This window comes from Panthera uncia, chromosome D2, assembly GCF_023721935.1.
Source record: "Panthera uncia isolate 11264 chromosome D2, Puncia_PCG_1.0, whole genome shotgun sequence".
In the NCBI taxonomy this organism is placed as follows: domain Eukaryota; kingdom Metazoa; phylum Chordata; class Mammalia; order Carnivora; family Felidae; genus Panthera; species Panthera uncia.
Genome location: NC_064818.1, coordinates 72,208,201 through 72,231,151, shown reverse-complemented (window position 1 = coordinate 72,231,151; position 22,951 = coordinate 72,208,201). Strand labels below are relative to the sequence as shown.

Here is a 22,951-nt window from a genome sequence, read left to right as displayed (position 1 = left end):
AGCACACATATATGTATCATTCATAATATATATTATATGTTAAATTTATTATGTAACATATAATATATAATACATAATATTATATATAGTATATATTTATATATACAATAATATACATTATATAATATAAATGTATATAACAGTTATAATACATAACATATAATATAAATATATATAACATATATTATACATAATATAAAATATATAACATGTGTGTTTTTTATATATATATATATATATATATATATATATAGTAATATACTTATTAAGGGCTTTGAGAACTCTGATGATGGAAAGAAGCTTAGTGGCACAGAAAGATTATGACTTGTCAGGATTACAACTCCTTAGTTGTAGATACAGGATTAGAACACAGATCTGATGCTCAGACCCCTAGATTTTCCACACTACTATTCACAAACTCATAATAATTTCAATGTCAGCTGTCAGAAAGAGGCACAATTATGAAAAAAAGTTCCCTGCACGTGTATACAGGAGACCTACAGGGATATCTCTGCTGCATTGTTTATGATAGTAAAAAATTGGAAACAATTGAAACATTGTTCAGAAAGAAAAGAGCAAATGAGACTTATTCATCTTGCCCAACACCATATAACAGTTAAAGTACATGAATTCACACTCCGTGCATTAACATGGGTAAATTTTTAAAAAATTTTTTAATGTTTATTTATTTTTGAGACAGAGAGAGAGCATGAGCAGAGGAAGAGAGAGTGAGAGAGGGAGACACAGAATCCAAAGCAGGCTCCAGGCTCTGAGCTGTCAGCACAGAGCCCGAAGCGGGACTCGAACTCACAGAGCGTGAGAGCATGACCTGAGCTGAAGTCGGACGCCCAACTGACTGAGCCACCCAGCTGCCCCAACATGGGTAAAATTTGTTGAGGGAACAAAAATCACACAACATTAATAGTATGATAGCATGAGGAGGAAATTAAAAGACATCCACACAAAACTTTCTGACGTGTAAATATCTATTCTGGTCCATAAATTCTTGTCCTCCTCAGTCTGCATGTCTTTGTAGCTTGAAAAAGTTGTAAAGAATATCAATAGAACTTATGTTTATTACTACAAGTGAAAAGTTTAAGTCTTTCCAAAACCACTTATATGTAATTTCTTACAAATCCTGGGCTGTTAGTGTCAATTTCCTCATGTAGAGTCTGTTAATAAAAGTTGTATTTACTTCCTTTCTGTGATGATCATTTTCATTTGGGAGAGAGACTCTCCAGACATTTTGAAGATTTTTTTTTCTCTTGAATTAGAGGATCCTTTATGAATAAGTTACATAGAAAGGGAATCTGCTTTAGTGTGTTGACTGAATTCAATTAGAAAATTAAAATGCAATTTGCTTCTTTGTGTTGTGGACGTACTACTTAGAATTATTAAATATTATAGAATGCTTTAGTGATTCCTATTATAGACTCTTATTTTACAGATGAAGAAACAGAGGTCCAAGGAAGGAAAATTACTTCCCTAAAGATATGTAGCTAGTAATCGGCAGACTGGGGATTAAGACCCAAGTTGCTGACTAGAGCTCTTTATGTTATACACTCCACTGCTTCTCGTGCACTATATGCTGAATCCATATACTGCCCAATCCCAGAAGACAAATCCACCAATCCAGCGATGAAAACAATCATCAACACCTCCCAATAGTAGTTTATTGTGATTATGATTGTAAATCAACTTGCCAAATACTCTTTTATTTTTTGACTGATTATGTGAAAATTAATCTATGTATATATCTTCAACGTGATTCTGGAATTTTGCCATATGTATATATGTACAAGTTATCTATATATTTGAAGTGCACGTGCATGCGTGGGTTGTGTGTGTGTGTGTGTGTGTGTGTGTGTGTGTGTGTTTATCCGAAGTCTGAAGATTGTAATGATACTTTGGAAAAGCTTCTTGCTGCCCTTATGTCTCTGAACCTCCAACTGAAAAATAATTAACATCTGTTACATTATGTATATGGGAATGACCTAGTGGGTTATTTAAACACTAAGAGCATTGTAATTGTCCTACAATAGATTTGCAAGTTGCAAGTTTAGAGATGCTGCTGCCCAAAGGGAAGAGTCTTTCACAGTGCTTGGAACAAGTCTCCCTATGGGGCGTTACTTAAAGGTGCAGCACTTAGTAAATATTTTAAACTGGAATCTTCCACTATTGGAGAATAAATATTGACTTTACTTTCTGGTCAAATTTTTCCTAATCATTGCAACTGGCTTTGTAACAGTTTAAAATGAGAAATTTCAGCATTTTACTCCTTTAAGCTGTGTTATTTTCCCAAGCCCTGGTGTTTGGTTTCCCAATACTAAATATTTCTGCACATATCATTAGTCATAGGATAATAAAAACAAGTGACTCTGTTCAACTCTGGTATGCTGTCTTTATGTATGTAATCCTTCTTCCTTTTTTAAAAAAAATTAATATTTTTATTTAGTTTTGAGAGAGAGAGTGAGCACAAGTGGGGGAGGGGCAGAGAGAGAGGGGGAGACACAGAATCTGAAGCAGGCTCCAGGCTCCGAGCTGTCAGCACAGAGCCTGATGCAGGGCTCTAACCCATGAACCATGCAATCGTGACCTGAGCAAAAGTCCGACGCTCAACGACTGAGCCACCTAGGCACCGCTCCTTCTTCCCTTCTTAAATTACCTTCCATGTATATCTTAAAATTAGTAAGAGATGTTTAAAACTGTCAGACAATAAACATTTTGCAGAACCACTTGGATCCCGGATCTTATATAATTGCCGTTATTTTTCACTGTGAGCCAACCACACATTCGATCCAACGGACAAGTTTTTACTCTTAGTAAACAATTGAGAAATGTCTTACAGGCAATCACTTCACTTTTACAATGTAATTCTGGCTTCTTTTTAGCTCATTTTTGTTGCTGTTGTTTATTTGCTTTCCCTGGGGCAAAAATATGCTACTTTCTTATTCTGGCTTACGATCATTAGGTCGTAACTTCTGATCTTGCCAGATAGTAAATCTAAACAATTTTGGCCCTAGCTAGGTTTGGGGAAAACTCAAAAGAAATTTCGGTGCCACAGGAAGAGACGTTAGTAATTCCAGTTGTTTCGCTCTTGCCTTTAGAGTATTCCTTGAATTGTGTTGGAGTCTGTGGTTGTGTCGTTGTGAACTATGGCTGCTAACTCCTACCCTGGAGATGGCTGTATTTCAGAGATGAGTGAATTGATACTTGTAAACAAGTTGATAATCGTTAATAAAGCTTACCAAACAATTTAAGCTCTTTAGAAACACACATCCACTATTATAATTAATTGCCTATTGTTTATTTAATTACAGCCTTTAATAGAGGCATGAAGGCGTCTAAAAATGCAACTTACACAAAATCGGAACTTACATTTGTTTTCACGATGTGTATTTTGTTTCCGTGAGTTTCAGGTGTCAAATGATTTCTCCCTGGAGATCCTGGTTGAAATTCCACCATTGACTATTCAGTGCACTCTTTAAAAATCATTAAGAATATTTTTCTTTAACGTTGACAATGGCCCACTCTGGGATCCAGCTGCTATATTCACAGTATGATGGTGATTTTGTTTTATTTTCCACACATGGCCTTTTCATACACTGTGTCTCAGAGATGGAAAATTCTCTTTAAAAAAAAGAAACCCCACTTTTATAGCATGCTTTCTTTAGAATGCCCTAAAACCAGGTCTTTTCTTTCTAGATGGTGTCCAGCTCAGGATTATTCAAGATTCATCTATAGTTTATTCCCCTGAAGATTTTGGTGGCAAATCCATCCAGTGTCTCTTTTTGGAGTGCCTACTTCATGCAGAACTCACACCAGTCACTGTGTGTAAGCAGAACTAAAAAACTGGGAGTTTCCAATAGATGAGAGGAAATCTATAGACACTAGCAAGTGCCAGTGGGTCCCTGAAAGAATGTGCTAGAATCTGGGTAGTCTTTGAGATTTGTGGGGTCGTCCTTTAGAATTAGGACAATATCTTCTTTCTTCAAGATTAAAATAATGTATAAGGTCATCCCCTCCCTAACTAAAGTTTTTCATTGGCTGCTCTGGTGGTACAAATATATTAGGCCTTCACACGCCTCCATTCAAAAAACGTTTAATGAAAAGACCTTGTTTGTTAGTTTTAAGTGCTGCAGCTAGTATCCTGTAAATATGCGGCACTGAGGAATATGGACAACATCATGTCCTCAAATGGAAAAGTTGTAAACCTTGCCTAAAAATAATAAACACAATACCTTACTTTTACAGCCATTTTATTTTATTTTATTTTTATGTGTATTCACTTTGAGAGAGAGAGAGCCAGCATGTGTGAGTGAGCAGGGGAGGGGCAGAGAGAGGGGGAGAGAGAATTGCAAGCAGGCTCCTTGCTGTCCGTGCCAGGGGCTTGATCTCACAAACCACCAGATCATGACCTGAGCCAAAATCAAGAGTCAGAAGCTTAACCGACTGAGCCAACCAGGCGCCCCGTTTTACAGCCATTTTAAGTCGGAAAAGTATATGCACATCTATCATATTGTTTGGGTCTCAAAATTAGTCCTATAAAGGGAGAAAAGGCAGTAAGTCATTCAACAGGGCAAGTACATACTGAATGTCAGCCACTGTGGAGGGATGATCCATGACACACAAGGCAGTTCAAAGAATTTAGACTTTCCTTGGGAAGGTAAAACAGGAACAGAAAGAAATACCATAAAGGTAGTATATGCAGGTCTCTTGTCATTGAGAAATTGAGGGGCAAAGGAGACTCGGTGCCACACTATGCTAGGAAACGTACATTATCTCAGAATACTCCTCCAAACTATTTTATTCACAATCAAATCAAATCAAAACCTATCTACAATCCAACAGCCACTTTATCTACAAGTTACGGACAACGAGTCGGAGGCTCCCAGAATCTCAGTTCCTTGCCTCAGGAGGCTAAGTGCCCATCACGAGCACTATACTGAATTTCTGGCAGAGGCAGAGCGTCAAGGAAGGCTCCCGGCTCGTCAGCCATCATCCATACTTTCCCCACCAGATCAGGCTAGTCCAGAAAAAGCTCAGCATTAACAGATCCCCATTTTCTTCTCTTAAAAAACCCCCTTCCATTCCAGCAGCACTGGTGTCCATTCGGTTTTGCCCTAAGACGCAGGTAAGGCCATAGTCTGTAGCCCTTGGTGAAGGAGAATCCTCTCTGGGTTTGGCTTCCGAAGTAGGATAGTCTAGCAGACTGTGCCCACGAGGTGTCCTTTTGACGTTGAACCCACACAGTGGCCAGCGGTCTTAGACACGGTCTTCTCACCCTTGAAGAAACTGGGGCTCAGGGCGGGGAAATGACTTGTCCAAGGTCACACAGGCTGATGGTAGCAGACATGGGTGTAAAACCAGGTCTTTTGACTGCAGCCCAGTGTCTCTCGCGATCTTTATTAAATTCCTGTGCCGGTTTTGGAATCTTTTATCGGCTGCCCTCTCTTCTTCCACTGAGGTGGAGGGTGGGGGATGTGTTTCCAGTGAATTTGAGAAGAGTGGATAAGGGGTTGGGGAAAAGTGTGTTTTCGGTCAAGGAAGAGGGCCCATGCATCCCACCACCATTTATCTAAGGTCGGCTTGGTGCCGAGCGCCAGGCATCAGGCTACCCCCAAGACGGTTCCCAAAGATTAAAACTGGGTCTCTTCCTAGATCGGGCTTGCCCGGGCCTTGGTTGCCACCTTTCAGGAACGTTCCCTGGCTTCCCCAGCCGCCCCGTGCAGGTGCCCGCGTCCCCAGAGCCCAACGCCATGCCAGGCCGCAGCAGCGGGCGCGAAACCCAGAAGGAGCACTCAGCACTGGGAGAGGAGCTCGCGCCGCGCGCCCCCGGTCGCCACGGCAACCAGGGAGGCGCTGACCCTTGACCCCGCGGCCCCGCCCGGCCCCGCCCCGTCGCGTTCCCGAGATCAACATGGAGAAGGCCAACCCGGAAGTGCCGCCGCCACCGCCGCCGCCGCCACCGCCGCCGTCGCCGCCCGCGGGGTGTTAGCAGCAGCCGGCCCGGCGAGGCCGAGCCCCGTGCCCGCCGCCCTGCAGCCCTCGGCCCGCCGGCGCCGGGGCGGCCGCGTGCCCCGTCCCCCGTCCCGCTCCACAGCCAGGCGACCCGCCCCCGCCCCCGCCCGAGAGGAGGAGCCGAGGCGAGGGGGAGGAGGAGGGAGGAGGAGGAGGAGGAGGAGGGAGAGGGAGAGGTTTGCGAGAGGGAGCCAGGCCGCGCGAGCCGCCGGCGGTTCGTATTACCGGGGTCGGAAGGAGGAGCCGGGCCGGGCCCGCCGGCCTGCGCGGGCGGGCGGGGGGTGCGGAGGAGGCGGGGGCGGCCCGGCCGCGAGCAGGCACGCGGGGGGGGGGGGGGGCCGGGGGCTGCGAGTTGGGGCGGGCGAGCTCTAGTCGGCCGGGCCGGGGGCGCCCTCCCACCCCCGCAGCCCTCCGCGGGGCCCCGGCGGCCAGGCCTCACCTGCCCGCAGGCCCGGGAGCCGCCCGCCCCCGCCTCCGCCGCCGCCCAGGGCCCGTCCCCGCGGCCGGCGGCGCGTGAAGGTGCGGGGTCCTCGCGGAGGCCTGGGCGGCGCGGCCTGGGGATGGTGGGCCCCTGCGCTTCTGCGGCGGCGAGGGCACCCCCAGAGCAGCCGTGCCCCGGGGCTGCCCCAGCAAGGCGCTTGACAGCGAGCCCTGGCGAAGTTGGGCAGCTGTGAGGCTGCCCGTCGCCGTTAAGTGCCCTTAGGATGCAGCGATTAAGGAATTAGGCTCTCCCTCCGGGAGGGGCACCGCCTGCGCTTGAGAACCCGGTGCAGAGAAAAAGGACAGAATGATGCTGTCCGAGCAAGCCCAAAAGTGGTTTCCTACCCACGTGCAGGTCACAGTGCTCCAAGCCAAAGATCTGAAGCCCAAAGGCAAAAGTGGCACCAATGACACATACACTATAATTCAGCTGGGCAAGGAAAAGTACTCCACCTCTGTAGCCGAGAAAACCCTTGAGCCAGTCTGGAAGGAAGAGGCCTCTTTTGAGCTACCTGGGTTGCTAATGCAGGGGAATCCAGAGAAATACATTCTTTTCCTCATAGTTATGCACAGGTCCCTGGTGGGTCTGGATAAATTTTTAGGGCAGGTGGCAATCAATCTCAATGACATCTTTGAGGACAAACAAAGAAGGAAAACAGAGTAAGTTATATAATTTATTTTGAATTTGGGGGGAGATGATATCTTATTTATGGATTTTCTGTTCTTGGAAATTATTTGTGTAACTGGGGCGTTGGTTTTTGGACTGAAATATGACCTAGTTTTGGGCACCACATTTGCACACATCTGAAGTCGAAGTAGCCCTTGTGAAGAAATATTTTTTAAATGGAGTCGTTAAGGATCCATTACTCTCATTTTGCGTTTAAGGGAAACATCTTAAATAATTGAATATTTTGCATTGAATTGTAAGTAAATTGACATTGTTTCACTACTCCTAGGAGGACTGGATCCCAGTGTTGACCAACTAAAACTTCATGTATGTGTAAATTGTTATAATCATTAAACATTACAATTTTCCAGGAATTGGAACATCAGAAAATTAAGTCTTCCAATATCAGGTCACATATTGAACTCTGTCAGAAGATAAATTACCAAATTTAGAGATCAGTATTTCATTGCAGCTTTATAAACTTGGCCTTTATTTTAGCTCAACCATCTTTCAGGGTCAGTACAGCTTGATGGAGTCTAAAGCCGTTACAAGAAAAAAAAATGAAAACTATGTACAAATATTCTCAACCTTCAATAGACACTAACATTTTTCTTTGAATTTACAACGTATTGGAGGGAGTGTATTACTTCGGAATTAGTTCTGTAAAGTCGGCATGTTTAGACTACGTGGAATGTTCTCAGATTGGAGACAAGGGTTCAGTTCTGATGAAGTGATTTGATGACCTTTTCAATACAAACATGACCTTTTACCTGTGACTTTCAAGCTTAGAGTAGATACGTTCTCATTTAAAAAAAAGATAATATAATTTAACACTGGATGTTATGTCTCAAGTCGAAAAATAGTAAATTTCCAGAGATAGGTGTACTCACCCTTTCTTAAGCCTATAATTATTCTGGTCTGAGAGACCCTTAAGATTAATGGAATTAATGAGAGAAAAATATAGGTTGACTTTATAACAGGACTTCAAGTTTCCGAAGCAGCTTTGGTGTTTCAGTCATAACTGAAATTTATTTGCCCTTTTAAAAACTTTTTATAAAGCATAACTTTCTTGAGGTTCATGTTAATTTCTTATATTTTTAGAACAACCGTGTCTTACTATTTTCTGTACATATCTTCCTGCAGGCTTCTCCTGGTTGCAATTTTTATTTTTATTAAAAAATGTCTTTTAAATCGGAACTGTATGTAAGATTTAATATACGCAGGGTAAAAGGGTAGAGGGATAAGTACTGGGAGTGCATGAGGGAAAATGGTAAACATTTAAGCTCACCGAAAGATAACAGTATTTTAAGAAAAAGAGAAAGGGCTTAAAAACTGTAAAGTTGAATATATATCAGTGATGTTGATATAACTGTTTGATACCTACAAAGTGGTATTCATTTTCCCCTGAGGAGTTCTTCATCAAATGTAAACTGAAAAAAAAGTGGATAATTAGCAAATAATTTGTTTCAAATCACCAACTCTGGATGACACTCACTCTATAATATTTAAAGTGCTTTGAATGTAAACTTTTAAGTATATTATAACTTGAAATACTATGCTGCACTTTCGGCACTTTTTAGGTTATCGAATGATGTATTTCAGGCCTTCTCTCCAATATGAGTTTTCTGAGCGAAAGTAGGCCCAACTGTGAATTCGGAAACTCAGAGGATGAACTAAGCTTTTAAAGTTCCTTCTTGTTGTACTCTTTATCTTTGTCAGCATCCGAATGACAATAAATTTGATCATAAGCAACACTCTCTTATCGTAGTCTCCCTACGGGAATTCTCTATTGGCCACTACATAAAACTGATAAGAACTTTTAGGGGGAAACCGCTTTTAAATGTTATCAACAGGGCTTGTGATGTTTATTGCATGTGAAGCGATTTTCATATGTTATTAAATCCCATTTTCTTTGTGGATAAATGAGGACCACGTATTTGATGAGATATCTTTATTGGTAATATTTCTGGGTTTTTAATATACTTAATAGCTTCCTTTTGCAGCACAGCTGTGCACGTGGCACAGTGAGCGATGAACTTGAGCCACCGGTGTATTGCAAGAAAGATATTTAATATTCTGCAGAGGGCTGAGCCTTGTCAGCCTATCCCCAAGTGCTTTTTAGAAAACCGGTATGAGTGATGAAGGCCACCAGCTGATTTAGAAGTCCCATGAAGCTGCTGGGTGTGACACTTTTTACTCTTGACGCTGAAGACTAAGTATTTACAGCTTGCCTTCCAATTGTGTCATGATAGGGAGAGAAGTATGAAGGCTAAAACTCTTATTTTACTTATTTTTATGATTTGAAATTAAATGCCTTTTTTTTTTTTTTTCCTTTTCTTTTCTTCTCTTCTCCTGTAAGGAGAGGGAAAGGGCCTGAGCCAGAACACTTTGAGTGGGGCACGGAAAGAGAACTTCTGTATCTCCCACTTTTATGAGTGTCTGGGTTGGTTCTGGCACAAGATTTAAGGAAATAATACAATGTTTAATAATAGAATGGTAAAATCGTTCATGCTGTTATGTAATATCTATTGATTTTTTTTTTTTTTTTTTTTTTTTTTACAGCAGAAGTGGGTGATGTTGATTTTTTTTTTTTTTTTTTTTTTTTTTTTAAATGCTCATGAAAAGTAATAACAATCAGAGTCCCTCGAGTTAGGTATGACTCAAACACATGCAGATTTTAGGACTTTTGTGTGAGTCTGCAGTGCACCTGTGTCCTGGCCTCTGGCACCCTTCCTGCCAATCTTGTCCCGTTTCTGACCACACAGCACCGATTGCTTGGGAATAGTTCCCACATGTGTGGTGGCTTTTGAACATGGGCCTGTGCCCGCTAAAAATTGAACAGAGGCCAGACGCAGTTGAAACCCGGTACTCCAGAGGTGAAAAAAATCAGCATTAATCCACTAAGCCCCAAATGATGTGTCTTCATTTTATCTTTCTGAAGCCTGGGAAAATAAGTAGTATCTCTGGAATGATTCTTGAAGGTCTCATTAAGACTTCCCCATTATATCACTTTCAAAACAAAGCAGCCGAAGTTATTTGTCATGCCTAAATTTTAAGTTTATATATTCGTTAAAAGTGCTTTGCAGTTTTCTCCTTGGGGCGGGGTGGGGGGAGGATGGAAAATATACTGTATTTACAGTTTGTATTCAGATACCGACTTGCTTGATCCTTCAAAGCTTACCTAAGTCTTTAGTGTTCCCTACCATAAAATAAAACAATGCAACACACACACGGAATTATAGCTTGGTTGTGTTAAAAATAGAGTTTTAGAAAAAGCATTCAGTAAACATTTATTGAGTGCAAGGCAAACTCTTCAAGTAGCTTACCCTTTAGCAGTAGAAAACCTGTGCTGCCTTCCTCTTTGGCTGTCACTGTCTCTTGATTAAATAGAGTGTTCTATAACATGTGACCAGCCCTGCCTTTAATGTTACTAACATATGTGGTTCATCACATAGGAAAGAGCAACTGTTTTCATGCACATGTTGTTCATCCACTTGGATGTTTTCCTTATTGAACTTTAATCTAACATTGGGAAGTTACTTACCGTTTGTGCCTCAATTTCCTCATCTGTGAAAAGTGGATGTTAAATTAGATGATGGGTTTGGCCTTATCTCTGAAATTCAGTGAGTTCCGATTACTTTTACCCTCTTCCATTTATTGGGTTATTGGTTTACTGGTTTATTTTTTTTCTCAGATTTGCTTTGATTTGTTATATACATGAAAGTCCTACATGCTTAGGTTTTTTGTTTTGTTTCTGGTATGTTTCTTGCAAAGTGTGTTTCGCTTATTTTGTGTATATCCCAAGATGGTACAGAATATTTCCCTCCATTGGAAGCATTTCTCCCCTATTTAAAATGGCTTTATTATCCCAAACTGGGAATTAATAACCGGGTATAGAACCTTGTTTCATTACCAAGCTCTTCAAGTGCTAAGTTCTGTATTGTTCAGGGTTTTCTATTCCACAGAGTTATTGCTGTCATTTCTTATTTCTAGTCCCTGTGTCTTCAGATTTCACCATTGGCCTCAAGGGCTTTTCTCAGTTTAGGGTCTCTGATTAAGGCTTTCTACTATAAAATATTTTATTTTAATAAATTGCTTGCTTTGATGCAACTAAATCTTAATTGATTGAAATGCCTCAAATTAATGACGAAAATATTTCTCTTGTGTGCCGCTTGCTAAGATGTGGCTGGTATATATGCTATGTGCTAATTTCCTCTCCTGCCTGGAAAGACCCGTGAACCAGTCTTCACTTGGTGTGTGGTAAACATAAGCTGCTTCTTGGGTATCTTCTTAGTAACAAGGAGAGAAAGTACTAATGTAAACTTCGATCAGAGTTCCTTTGTAGCTAAGAAAATCTGTTACACTTTATTAGAGCTGTATTTAAGTACTAACCTGTGTGCGGTTTATGCTTTGTTGTTAAGTAATGGGAAAACACTGTAGAAACTTTCTTCTAGGCTCGATTTTGCAAATTTTTTTCTTTTTCTTTTGGCTGTTTTCCCTATAGAATGACCACTTGTCACACTGACAACTGAAGACTTTCTCATGGATAAAAGTACTGTGAACAAAACCAAAATAAACTTTGCCTCTTATCCAGTAGCCCCCTCTTATCCACGGGGCATCTGTTCCAAGACCCCAGTGGTTGCCTAAAAGTGTGGCTAGTACCCCACCCTAGATACACTATGTTTGTCCCTATATATGCGTGCCTGTCATAAAGTTTAACTTATAAATTAGGCACAGTAAGAAATTCATAATACAACAGAACAGTCATAACATATGCTGTAATAAGAGTAACGCGAATGGGGTCTCTCTCTTCACATCTCTTACTGTCCTGTAATCATCCTTCTTGTGATCATGTGAGATGATAAAATGCCTCCGGATTGAGACGAAGTGGGGTGAGTGATGTAGGCTTCGTGACCTAGCATGAGGCTACCGCCGACCTTCTGAGGAAGTACCAGAAGGATCATCTTCTTCCAGAACGCGGTTGACCACTGGTGACAAGCCGTGGAAAGTGAAACCGCGGATAAGGGGGACTCCTGTAACGTCATTTGACAGTGGGCAGTGCAATTCGGCGAACTGACTAAAAGCAGAAGATTTGGCCCCAATTAAGAGAATTTTTATTTGCTATTGTTACGGTGGCAATAGCAAATGAAGCAAGTCCATTCTAACAAGAAGCATTTAGGCTTTCTCTTTTCTTCACAACCCTTACAAGAGTTATTACTAATTGTCACTTCCTACGTTTTACACATTTTTCAGATTTTATTCAGGAGAAGGCTTTGACCCACTTCATGTGAATCTAAATTCACATCACATGTAATTTTCATGATTAGCAAACTCCAGTGCAGTGGTCTCCAGTATCAACAACATTCTTTTAGTAGTTTTTAGAGAAGAAATATTTGGGGGTTGGGGCTAAATGTGTATTTGTTAAAAAAATGGGATCCTTTATCATTTTACAGTGCTCAAAAGTAGTTTGTATTGATGAATTCTTTCAGTAGTCTTTACCTCAGTGTCTTTTAACCTTAAACGGTGTTCTTGGGCCACTAGCAACATTTACGTCAGATGGACACATAATCACTGTCATGCTTAGAGTGCCTTGATTTGTAAGAATAGCTTAGCCTGAAAAGCTATTTGTACATAACAAGCACATATCCTCTCTTTGTTACATGTTACAACCCAGTTTTTTTTTTTTTTCCTTCTCTTTAAGGTGGTTTAGATTAGAATCCAAACAAGGAAAAAGAGCCAAAAACAGGGGTGAGATAAAGGTCAATATTCAATTCATGAGGAACAATATGACAGCAAGTATGTTTGACTTATCAATGAAGGACAAAACAAGGTCTCCTTTTGCAAAATTAAAAGATAAGATGAAAGGTAGAAAAAACGATGGGACATTTTCTGATACGTCTTCTGCCATCATTCCAAGTTCTCACATGCCCGATGCCAGTACTGAATTTTCAAGTGGTGAAATGCAGATGAAATCCAAACCAAAAAAGCCTTTCCTTTTGGGTCCTCAGCGACTCTCTTCAGCACATTCGATGTCTGATCTGACTGGGACCCACATATCTTCTGAGAAGCTGAAGTCTGGCACCGCTGGTCAGACACATCTTCTTGGACGCCAGGTAGATTCCTTCGGAGCGGTTCCGGAAAGTGGTAAGTGACACTTTCTAATCGTAGCCTCACTGATCTGAACTACCCTTTTAATTTTCAGAGTTTCACTTAGAAAATTAGAAAATTAAAAATTGCAACTTCTTGATAGTTTTCAAGTTTAGTTATCAAATCTTTGTTGAGTGCTGACTATCCTCAAAATTGATGTTTATTAAAGGCAGAACTTGTCTGCATTCAGCATTGTGGTTATGTTAAGTGATAACAAAAATAAGTCCCAGTTGCTTTTCATAGCCTGGATTCTCTCTCTCTCTCTCTCTCTCTCTTTTTTTTTTTTCTTAATTGCTGTTTCTTCAGTCTCGGAAGCCTGAGACGTAAATGGATATTCCATTTAATCAGAAAGTTCCTAGAAGAAAAACCTTGCGTGTGCAGGAGTAGGAAAGTATATTTAATGCTAATGATGAAAAACGTCTTTGAGAATTTATAGCACCATCATGCCCACCAGAACCTCTGGTTTTGACATTATAGTGTGTTTATATGATTGTTTCTTTCTGAGCTGAGTAAATTACTGACTGTCTAGCAATATGCTAATTATTAATAGCCTGCCTACTTCAGACTGCTATACTTTAGCATTTTAAGATTGTTTTCCTTGATTATTTTAAAGGTTAATATCTTTAAATAGCTAATTGCTCTCATTCTAAAAGCAGCAGTGTGCACACAGAATCTGTCAAGTTGCATGATGCGATGTGTCACTGATTATGTACTGACTACAAAATTGTTTGCAGGAAGTCTCAAATCTCCACACAGAAGAACATTAAGCTTTGATACTTCTAAAATGAACCAACCTGACAGCAGTGTGGATGAAGGTGACTCGTCTTTCGGAAGACAAAATGACCCATTTACAAATGTGACTGCTTCATTACCCCAAAAATTTGCAACACTGCCAAGGAAGAAAAATCCATTTGAAGACAGCAGTGAATCCTGGGACAGCAGCATGAATTTATTTTCAAAACCAGTTGAAGTAAGGAAAGAAAATAAAAGGGAGAAAAGGGAGAAAGTTAGCCTGTTTGAAAGAGTGACTGGAAAAAAAGATAGCAGAAGATCTGATAAACTTAACAATGGGGGATCTGATAGCCCTTGTGACTTGAAATCACCCAATGCATTTAGTGAAAATCGTCAGGACTATTTCGATTATGAGTCAACTAATCCGTTTACAACAAAATTCAGGGCTTCAAATATAATGCCATCTTCAAGGTAAGCCTAACATGGGGGAAGTTGGGCTATTTTGAAAAATAGCATCCTTAAAGTATCAAATATCCCTTTAAAAATACTTGAATGTTTTAAATTCCTTTTATTTGACTTGAACAAAATTCTTATCTTCTTTTTATAATTAATTATGGAGCCAGGAATCATTGCATACATCTTTGGAATTGAACTTTTTATCTTAGAAGGATAAAAGATTCTTAATCCCTACCCTAGTCTGTTTCTACTTATGTGAGCCAGAAACTCAACTGAAACTTGTGAAGAGAGCAGTGTAGCTTTTGATGAGACATGGTGAGAGTGAATCACCAGTGGGTGTTCATTTAAGCCAGAAATTTAGGTGATATGTTGTGTTTCTAGATATTATTTTCCAGGGATTAGTTCATGGGCTCTCTGGAGAGGATTAGTGGACCATAGCAACCCGTGGGCTATTCTCTAAGAATAGCTGGCTCATGTTAGGTCTTACTGGTTTTCATAGTAGGTGTCACCTGCCTTTAGCAAGTGGCTCTTTAGAAGTAGCTTTTCTTTGTGAATGTTTACTGGAACTTTGTGACCCTTGTGGGTACTGTAAATATATCAAAGTGTATCTATATGATGATTTGTAGTCATGGGAATGATCACTCTCATGGTAACGATAAAGGTTAGGTTTTCAAAATCTGAGTTCTCAGTTACGCATATAACGGTACTTTTCTTATTCCTTAGTACAAGTTGGAACTGCGAATATACCTTTAAATGAGATTATGGCTTTTGCAGAAGTACACCGTGGAACAGCTGATTAAAGAAACCTTAAGCAAAGGCTAAGATGAATGTATTGGAATCCTAAGCAATTATAGAATAGTATCGTAGAGTGTCTGCCGTGGGAAATAGAAGTTTTTCCTCAAGGCAGTAATGTCTAGAATGCAGACCGGAGCGGGAACCCTGGCTCGCTACCTCTGTGACCTCTATAAACCTCATCATCTCCATCTTTGAAACAAGGAAAAGAATACCTACCTGGTAGGACTGGGTGATGATAAGTTACAAATCAAGTACATGGTATAAAGCCAGGGCCCAGCTAGGGAACCCGTGAACGGTAGCTGTTATTATGTTTTATATACTGTCATATCATACTTTATTCAAAAGCAGTGCTTTGTTTTGTCCCACTGTAAGCGAAAAATACAGTGCTAACAAGCACCCATTTAGACGGTACTCTCCACCTGTCTTCCGATCTCCTAATGACGCGTTCGAGTAGGCATTTAACATTTTCACGGGAAACGTGTTTCTTTCGTTTTCGTTTAGCAATAAATATTTGCCATGGCTTTAAAAGGTATTGTTCGGTTTTCTTTATAAACTACACTCCAAAGAAATAGATTTTTATCATGTGGTATTAATGTTTTATTGAGTCCGTAGTTTTGTTATGCCGCTCTCAAATATTTCATTTTGGGATTTTACATAGTATATTGCATATATTAAGTCCTAAATTACAGGGGTAAATAGGAATATATTTGCTTCTCCCCACTTTCACTGAACTTCTTTTTATGAAGAAGATAATTAAAAACAACTGTCTGAGATAACTTAGAGATTGGATAATTTATATAATTTTAGAGTCAAAGAAAAGCAAGAAAAATGGGAAATGATAGGAAAATAATGTTTTTAAATTATGGCAGCATATGGAAAAAGTAAGTGTCCTCAGCTCTTTAATTGCCCTTTACTTGGGCTGTTCACATGGACTGCCACAGATTTGAAAAGTGAGTGTGGCATTTTGCCCGATTCAGGCTTTGTTTGGGCGATTTCAGTACGAGCGCTATTTCTATCAGAATTAGAGTTGTTTCTTGATATATGCATAAAACGCTTGCAAGCATTTAAAAAAAAAACAAAAAAACAAGATTTAAAAATTTTATTTCTCTTCTCCTTATTCTTTGGGATGTCAGGTATGAGGATAACAACCATCCAGGTTCCTGGGAAGTTAACCTTTCATCTGTGTACAAACCATGTTTGTGGTAAATGTAACACATTTGGAATAAAAGGGTTGCGGGTTGCTCTAATTTATAGTGTAAAGAAGGAGGATCGACTATAAATAGATCTTGGAAAAGAAAGCAGTTCAAACTTCCAGAAAGCAGCTTTATCTTGAGTGGAATTTGGAGAATACGGTCAAGGTAGTTATGTCGTTACGTAACAGTATGTTCCTGTTTCTCGTCCCGACATCAGCCCTCAGTGATTGGAGACATTTTAGATTGCTCATATTAATATCTCCACCGAAGGCACTTTTGAAGCTATGGACTCCTATCACTAGGACGTGTGCTGCAGGTTATTTTTTTCCAGTTGTGCTAAATCGATCTGTTTAGAGTCTCCTGGACTCTTGGGACTAGTGTCCGCGAGAATGCTGAGCAAAGTTGAGGGTAAACTGGGTAGCTGTGGAACTGGATCGTGTTCTTTGTGATGTCTCTGGCTCACCTGTGATGGCAGGTGCAGGGAGGCCGTGGTATTGCCCTGCGTGTGCGTAGCGTAGGATTAAAACTGGAAGGGGCCAAGAAACACTTTCTTAGACATCACAGTTTTTCTTAGTAAAAGGTGAAATCCACCTGAAGAAAGCACCTTGTAAACCACAAACAAATATGGTATTTTGCTTCTGTCCTTGGAATAGGTCCTACAGTCTTGCATCAAACTGATAGGAGAAATGAATCAGGCTTTTTGTGGGATTACTCCAACAGAGAACGGGGGTTCACTTGTCCTCGCAGTCACTGACTTGCAGTCTCTTTCATCTCCCTGCCCCTCTTCTTGGAAGCCTGGCCTGCTCTTTCTAGGGAGGTGGAGAGGGTAATTGATCCGTGTGCTGCAGCATTTTCTTCCGTAAGTCTTCCTTTCTGCGGGCCTCCCATCGTTCGCTGATACAGGCTGGTCACTGTTTTCCCTCCCGCCGCCGTGGAGAACTTGAGGGCAGTGCCCCCATGGCATTCGTGTTTCTGCCCCGAGTCTCCAGCCTGATGCTTGGCAGGTAGCAGGTGTTAGAAAAAACATTTCTGAATGAATGAATACAAAGCTTGGCAGACCAGTTTCCTAAAATGTGCTTTTATTCCTTCAGTCTCCTCTTCCAGCCCAGGGTGGGCTGCAGAGATCAAGATCTTCTGGGATGTGGAAGACAGAGCCACAAAGGCAGATACGTGCATTTTTTGTGTACAACTAAGCATTATTCAGAATCTGAGTGTGTTTAAAGGACTCCTGAAATGTAATATTCATACCCTAAATAGCACATTTTCTGGAGTTTCTTAAGAACCCAGTGTTAGGCAAGTTACCAGCTGTAACGTAATAACCCCAGATCTCAGTGGCTTATCACCTATCACGGTACAAGCATACAGCTCCGTGTCGTTGCCTCCTGACTCACGATGCCGGGGACGAGGGAAGCCAGTGTTTTGCTCCCTGCAGCCGTTCAGCGCCACCCTAGTATTCTGGAACCAGGTCCTCCTTTCTTGTGCCACCATTTACCACCTTGTCTCCAAGGTCAGGAGGCAGGCAAAGCGAGCGGAGGCCCCCACGCAGCACGCTTTTATGTGCCTGGCCCAGCCGTGCTGTACGTCACTTCTGCAGATGTCCCCTTGGCCAGAGCGCAGTCACGTCCCAGCCTCAGTGCAGCCAGTGAAGAAATCGGGCTCAGCGATGGACCCGGAAGAAGCTGAATGGGGTGCGGTGAGTACACCGCATTGACTTTGTGGTCTGTGCCGCTTCTGAAAAGCCTGGATGCCGTTGAACACTCGGCATGCTGCAAAGCGCCTACTGCACGTGGACTGGGAGGTGCAGTTGGAATTCTTGCCATTTTCAGGAAGATGTTTCATCGCTTTACGATGGGTATCGAGTTATCTGTGATTTAAAATTGCTACACTTGCTTTTTGTAATTACAAATCACAGGTGCTTTGGCATCATCAGCATCAACTAATGTGTGGTTAACTCCACAATTCGTAAAGTCGTGCCTGTTTGCATCAGCAGTATATAATTTTCCGAAAACAAAAAACCCCTGCGTGTTTGTTGCACCATTTTTAAATAATCTGTTCACAGCCATTTCTTCTATAACACGGGGCCGGTCTTCCAGTGGAACGTGGAAGGGGTGGGTGTGTTCAGCACACGTGATGCCCTTTCTTTTCAGACGGACACAGACCCTTAGTTAGGTGGGGACATGTGACGAAGTTCTGGCTTAATGAAGAGTTAGCCGAAGAGATGTCGACCATCTTCAGGTCTGTTCGTGAAAACGTACCGGATAGTCGTCCACGTACTGTTGCCTCTCTTCCTCACTACCTTAGACCAGGGCGTTGGCAAACAAGCCTCGGGGGCCAAGTCTGGCTCGCTGCCTACTTTTGTAAGGAATGTTTCAGTGGAGCACAGCCTACCCGTTGGTTTATGGGTACTTTTGTGCTACAGTGGTAGAGTCAAGTAGTTGTAACAGAGGCTGTATGGCCAGGAAGGCCAAAGCCAAAGGTATTTATTATTTGGCAGTTTAGTGAACTAGTTGGCGGAGCCCCAGGCTAACTGAGTGGAGATCTTTGAGAAGGGCAGAGCCATAAGAGAGGGGCAGCCTGTGTCCCTGAACGCGTGTGGAAGGCCACCTAACGAAGCATAACTGGTTAAACCTTGTCTGAATGATCCATTCTCAGAATATTAAGTGAACTGCAGTGTTTGCATTTACTTCTCACAACCCTTAGCACTATTATTAATCGTTAGGGCACAGGGGCCATGGTAACAGGTGTGCTTAAAAAGCCTAGTTGAAAAAGTTTAAGAACCGCTGATTTGTAACACCAGATCCAGACTTCCTAAGCTACCTAAGCTTCATAACAGCTATGCTGAATTCTTCTTTTGTGGGTGCCCCACAACACCTACATCGGTGCACATCCTTAGTGCTGATCATCAGGGGCTCCTGGGGACTTCTTTTCAACTTACAGTTTGTTGGGTCCTATCTCATATTGAGTTAGAATCTTTAGTGGAATGGGCCCTGAAATAAAAATCAACATCTTTAAGACTTAACCACTGATTCTCAGTCAGGTTTAACAATCACTAATCTAAATTATATCATGTATTTCCTAAGAGCTCAGTAAGTACTCATTGATGAATAGGAATTAGGAGTCCTGTTGGTGAACTCATAGTTGAATAGGTGACATCGTCATGTCAGTTTTGCTGACAGGGCCTTCGCTGAGGCGGAGGCCAAAGTAAGGAGATCAGCTTGACTGTAACAGGGATGTGGAGAGGACTATGAGATTTGGCCGAATAGCTAAGACACATCTAAATCATTGTAGGCATTGAAATGTCTGACGGTTTAATATTTATGGCCTCTGTGCATGATTTTTTCTCAGGGTTCAGGTAAAACCTAGGCATCAGTAGTGATGAACAACACTTACAAAACATGCGTGTGTTTATACGCTACCTATAATAACTTGAAGAGAAACTCTGAGATGGGTGTTCTTCTGAGCCTCCGTGAAAAAGTGTAGGATTGAAGAACTCTACCCAGTCAAGGGAATTCGTTAAGGAGAAAGTTCGTTGGGTATGTCTTATTCTGAAATTAAAAAAAAAATACACTGTCGATAATATAAGCGTACCCTGTATGGAGAGCTGATGTTTGATGTTAAGAGAGGAAGCTCGTCGGAGAGCAAGAACTTACGGGAGGTATTTTTACTGGAGAATTTCATTTTGGGAATATCCTTCCATTTGTGACTCCCACAAAGAACATGCTTTCCCTTCATTATTTTTCCGCCTTACTGTAGTTGTGAATACCATGTGGCAAAAAGTCTCAGTTGCTCTATGTTCACTTAATGGTATGTTTTATAATATCATTCCGGGTGTTACTGATTTTATTGGAGCATATATGCATGGATTTCCATTGACAGTCTTTGCTGTGGAAAACCCTGTGTGCCCCTTAGCTATTTTTTAGGACAGTGCAGAAATAGTGTCTGAGATCAAGAACTCCTATCTATCACTAGTATTTTGTAATTTTGCATGACAGAATGCCTTTTACTTTTGGGATCACATTGACCTACTTCCCTTTCTCCCTTCTTTCTTTCCTTAACTAGTCAATTCCTGTCTATGGTTGTATCATACCTTTCTTAGAAGGTATAAAAAATTGTTACCTAGAATGTATATTTAAATGTGTTTCTTATTTTCACAAATCACCAATCACCATAGGCTTATAAGCGTGTAATCATTATTATGGAGTTGCAGAACATGTTCATGAAAAAAAGACTGTTTACTATAGGCCTACATTTTGATTTTAAAAAGTTATAGCGAACAAATGCTCCTAAAGAAATAATCCCATTCATAGTTTTAAAATCTTCATTTTTATAACACTCCTTATGGACCTTTTCTCCCCCTCCCGTGTGAATTTACAACTCAGTCTTTGGCGTGGTAAACCTTAAAGTGCATGAGGTTTATTTTAATAGCAGAATTTACTTTTTGTTTGTCTAATATTAAAGATAATTTTGCCTATTATTCATGACAGGCTATACACCTTTTACATAGCTGAAAACTTGTAGCCTCATTTATGAGACGGAAAACAAAAACTTTTGAGGTGATTTTTAGAGCCATTAATCCATTAGTGTCCCGGGATTTGCAGAAATGTGTCCAATGAAACAGTGACTGGGAACACGGAATATGCAGTATGATGAGTTCCCTTAACACTAACTAGAACTTTCCTGCCGAACTCCCCAGATGCCACTTGAAACTTTTTTTACCCTTTGTCATCCTAATACTCATTATAATAGCTCTCATTAATTGGTACATTTCCCGATGGGTTAATTTGCAGATACCAACCATGCCGTCCTTTTGCTAACTCACTAATGCAAATTGATATTTATAGACTTCAAAATTGAAAACAAAAAAAGCTCCATAAGGAAAAAAGACGAAACTTTGTTAAGTTATTGTTGTTGTTGTTGTTATTTTGAGCTGAGAGATTAAGATACAGAGAGATTTTGTGAGAGAAGCAAACCAGCCAAAAAAATCCACAAAAACTACTGTAGGCTAATAAACTGATGTGAAAATTTCTCAATTTACAGCACTTGACAGGTGCTAAAAGAAAAGCATCTTTAATTTTAATGTGTTGTTAGGACCTCTTTAGAGAGACTGTACAAGTTATTAACAAGGTCCTCTGAGACAGGAGACGGGTAATTAACAAGACCTATGGAGATATAGTTTAGGTAATTAACGAGCTCTTAGGCACTGGACACAGGATAACACAGCGAGTCCAATAGTTAAAGAGAACAAGTTGTTATGATATGATCAAATACAAGCTATAGTATATAAGTCCCCTTGAGATTTCTGATAGGAAAGTATTAAGATTATATTCTAGTGACCCCAGTGCACCAAATTTTGTAAATCAATATGTAAATTTTAATTTTTAAGATAGAATTTGAGAGGATTATTTCTTTGTAAGACCAACAAGCAGGGAAGCTTGCTACATATAGATTAATAATCTTTGTTAATCGCCATTAATGAACCTGTGCATTATGAGAACAATACATTGGAAAGACACAAATGATATGATTCTAATTGTTTTAGACATTTGCTGTTCTGTTTAGTCTTTACCTGTCTCCTGTCGGCTAAAATTGTCTATTCCAAATTGACCTTGCTTTCCTCATTCCCTTTAAAGCTCTCAGGATCAAGGCCAGAAAGGCAACTGTTTTTCACCAGTGTAGCTTTTATATAATATTCACAGGTCCCTCCAGTCATGCTCTTACGGTACTTTCTAGAGATTCCCAATTTCAGACATTTGGTGTGTTTTTTTTCCTGCATAAATTTGAAATTGTTGGGGTATGCATCGATTTTTGGTTCAGAAGACTCCCACAATCAGCAGACCTTTATTATAAACATGTTATACTCTGAAGATTAAGAATAAAAAGAAAGCCCTTGCAGGTCTCCTGATTCTTTCCATTGCCTCCTCAGGGTGACTAATCCAGGCCTTCCAGATGATTTACTCTAAATTTCAGATCTGAGAATCAAATGGTATTTTCATTTGCGTTATTTCTGGATACTTACTATATACAGGAAACTCAGAGGTTATCAAGGTATAAATCCTGCTCTTAGAGTTCATAGAAGCAGGCATGTACGTATTAGGTCTCAATTCCATGCTAAGGACTGGACATTGTATAGGCACTGGGGAACCGTGAAAGATATTTAACTTAGGTTGTGATAGGATCAGAGTAATTATCTTAGCTAGCCCTGGAGCTTGGGGGACTCTGGTGGGGACATGAATGGGAAGGGGGAGAAAAGCTAGTTAGAAAGTTAGAACGATTGTGGGGGCGAGAGTTGGTGGAGATTACTTGGCAGTGAGGTTGGGAAAGAAAGGAACGTCTTGGAGATGTTACTTTTGTATGCAGAGGTCTGGATGGTGGGGGGTTGGTAAAGCAGAAGAAACAAGGATCATTCCAATGGTGTGTCTTTCATCAGTGTCTTAAATTTGTTGAAACACAAGTTACAATG

The 22,951-nt window shown here is 40.8% G+C and overlaps 1 protein-coding gene across 4 annotated transcripts in view; it reads left to right on the top strand.

Annotated features, from left to right (window-relative positions):
* Nucleotides 1-6,547: 6,547 nt before the first annotated feature.
* The window catches only part of RAB11FIP2 (RAB11 family interacting protein 2), a 40,465-nt gene continuing 24,061 nt past the window's right edge, over nucleotides 6,548-22,951 (top strand). For 2 of the 4 annotated variants that reach the window (XM_049646511.1, XM_049646512.1), the window contains exons 1-3: nucleotides 6,548-7,161; nucleotides 12,870-13,312; nucleotides 14,050-14,518. In XM_049646511.1, coding sequence (XP_049502468.1) covers nucleotides 6,809-7,161; nucleotides 12,870-13,312; nucleotides 14,050-14,518 — 1,265 coding nt within the window. In that variant the 5' untranslated portion in view covers nucleotides 6,548-6,808. Of the gene's footprint in view, nucleotides 7,162-12,869; nucleotides 13,313-14,049; nucleotides 14,519-15,226; nucleotides 22,950-22,951 lie in introns of those variants that run through there. The other 2 variants (XM_049646513.1, XM_049646514.1) reach the window with 2 other exon arrangements.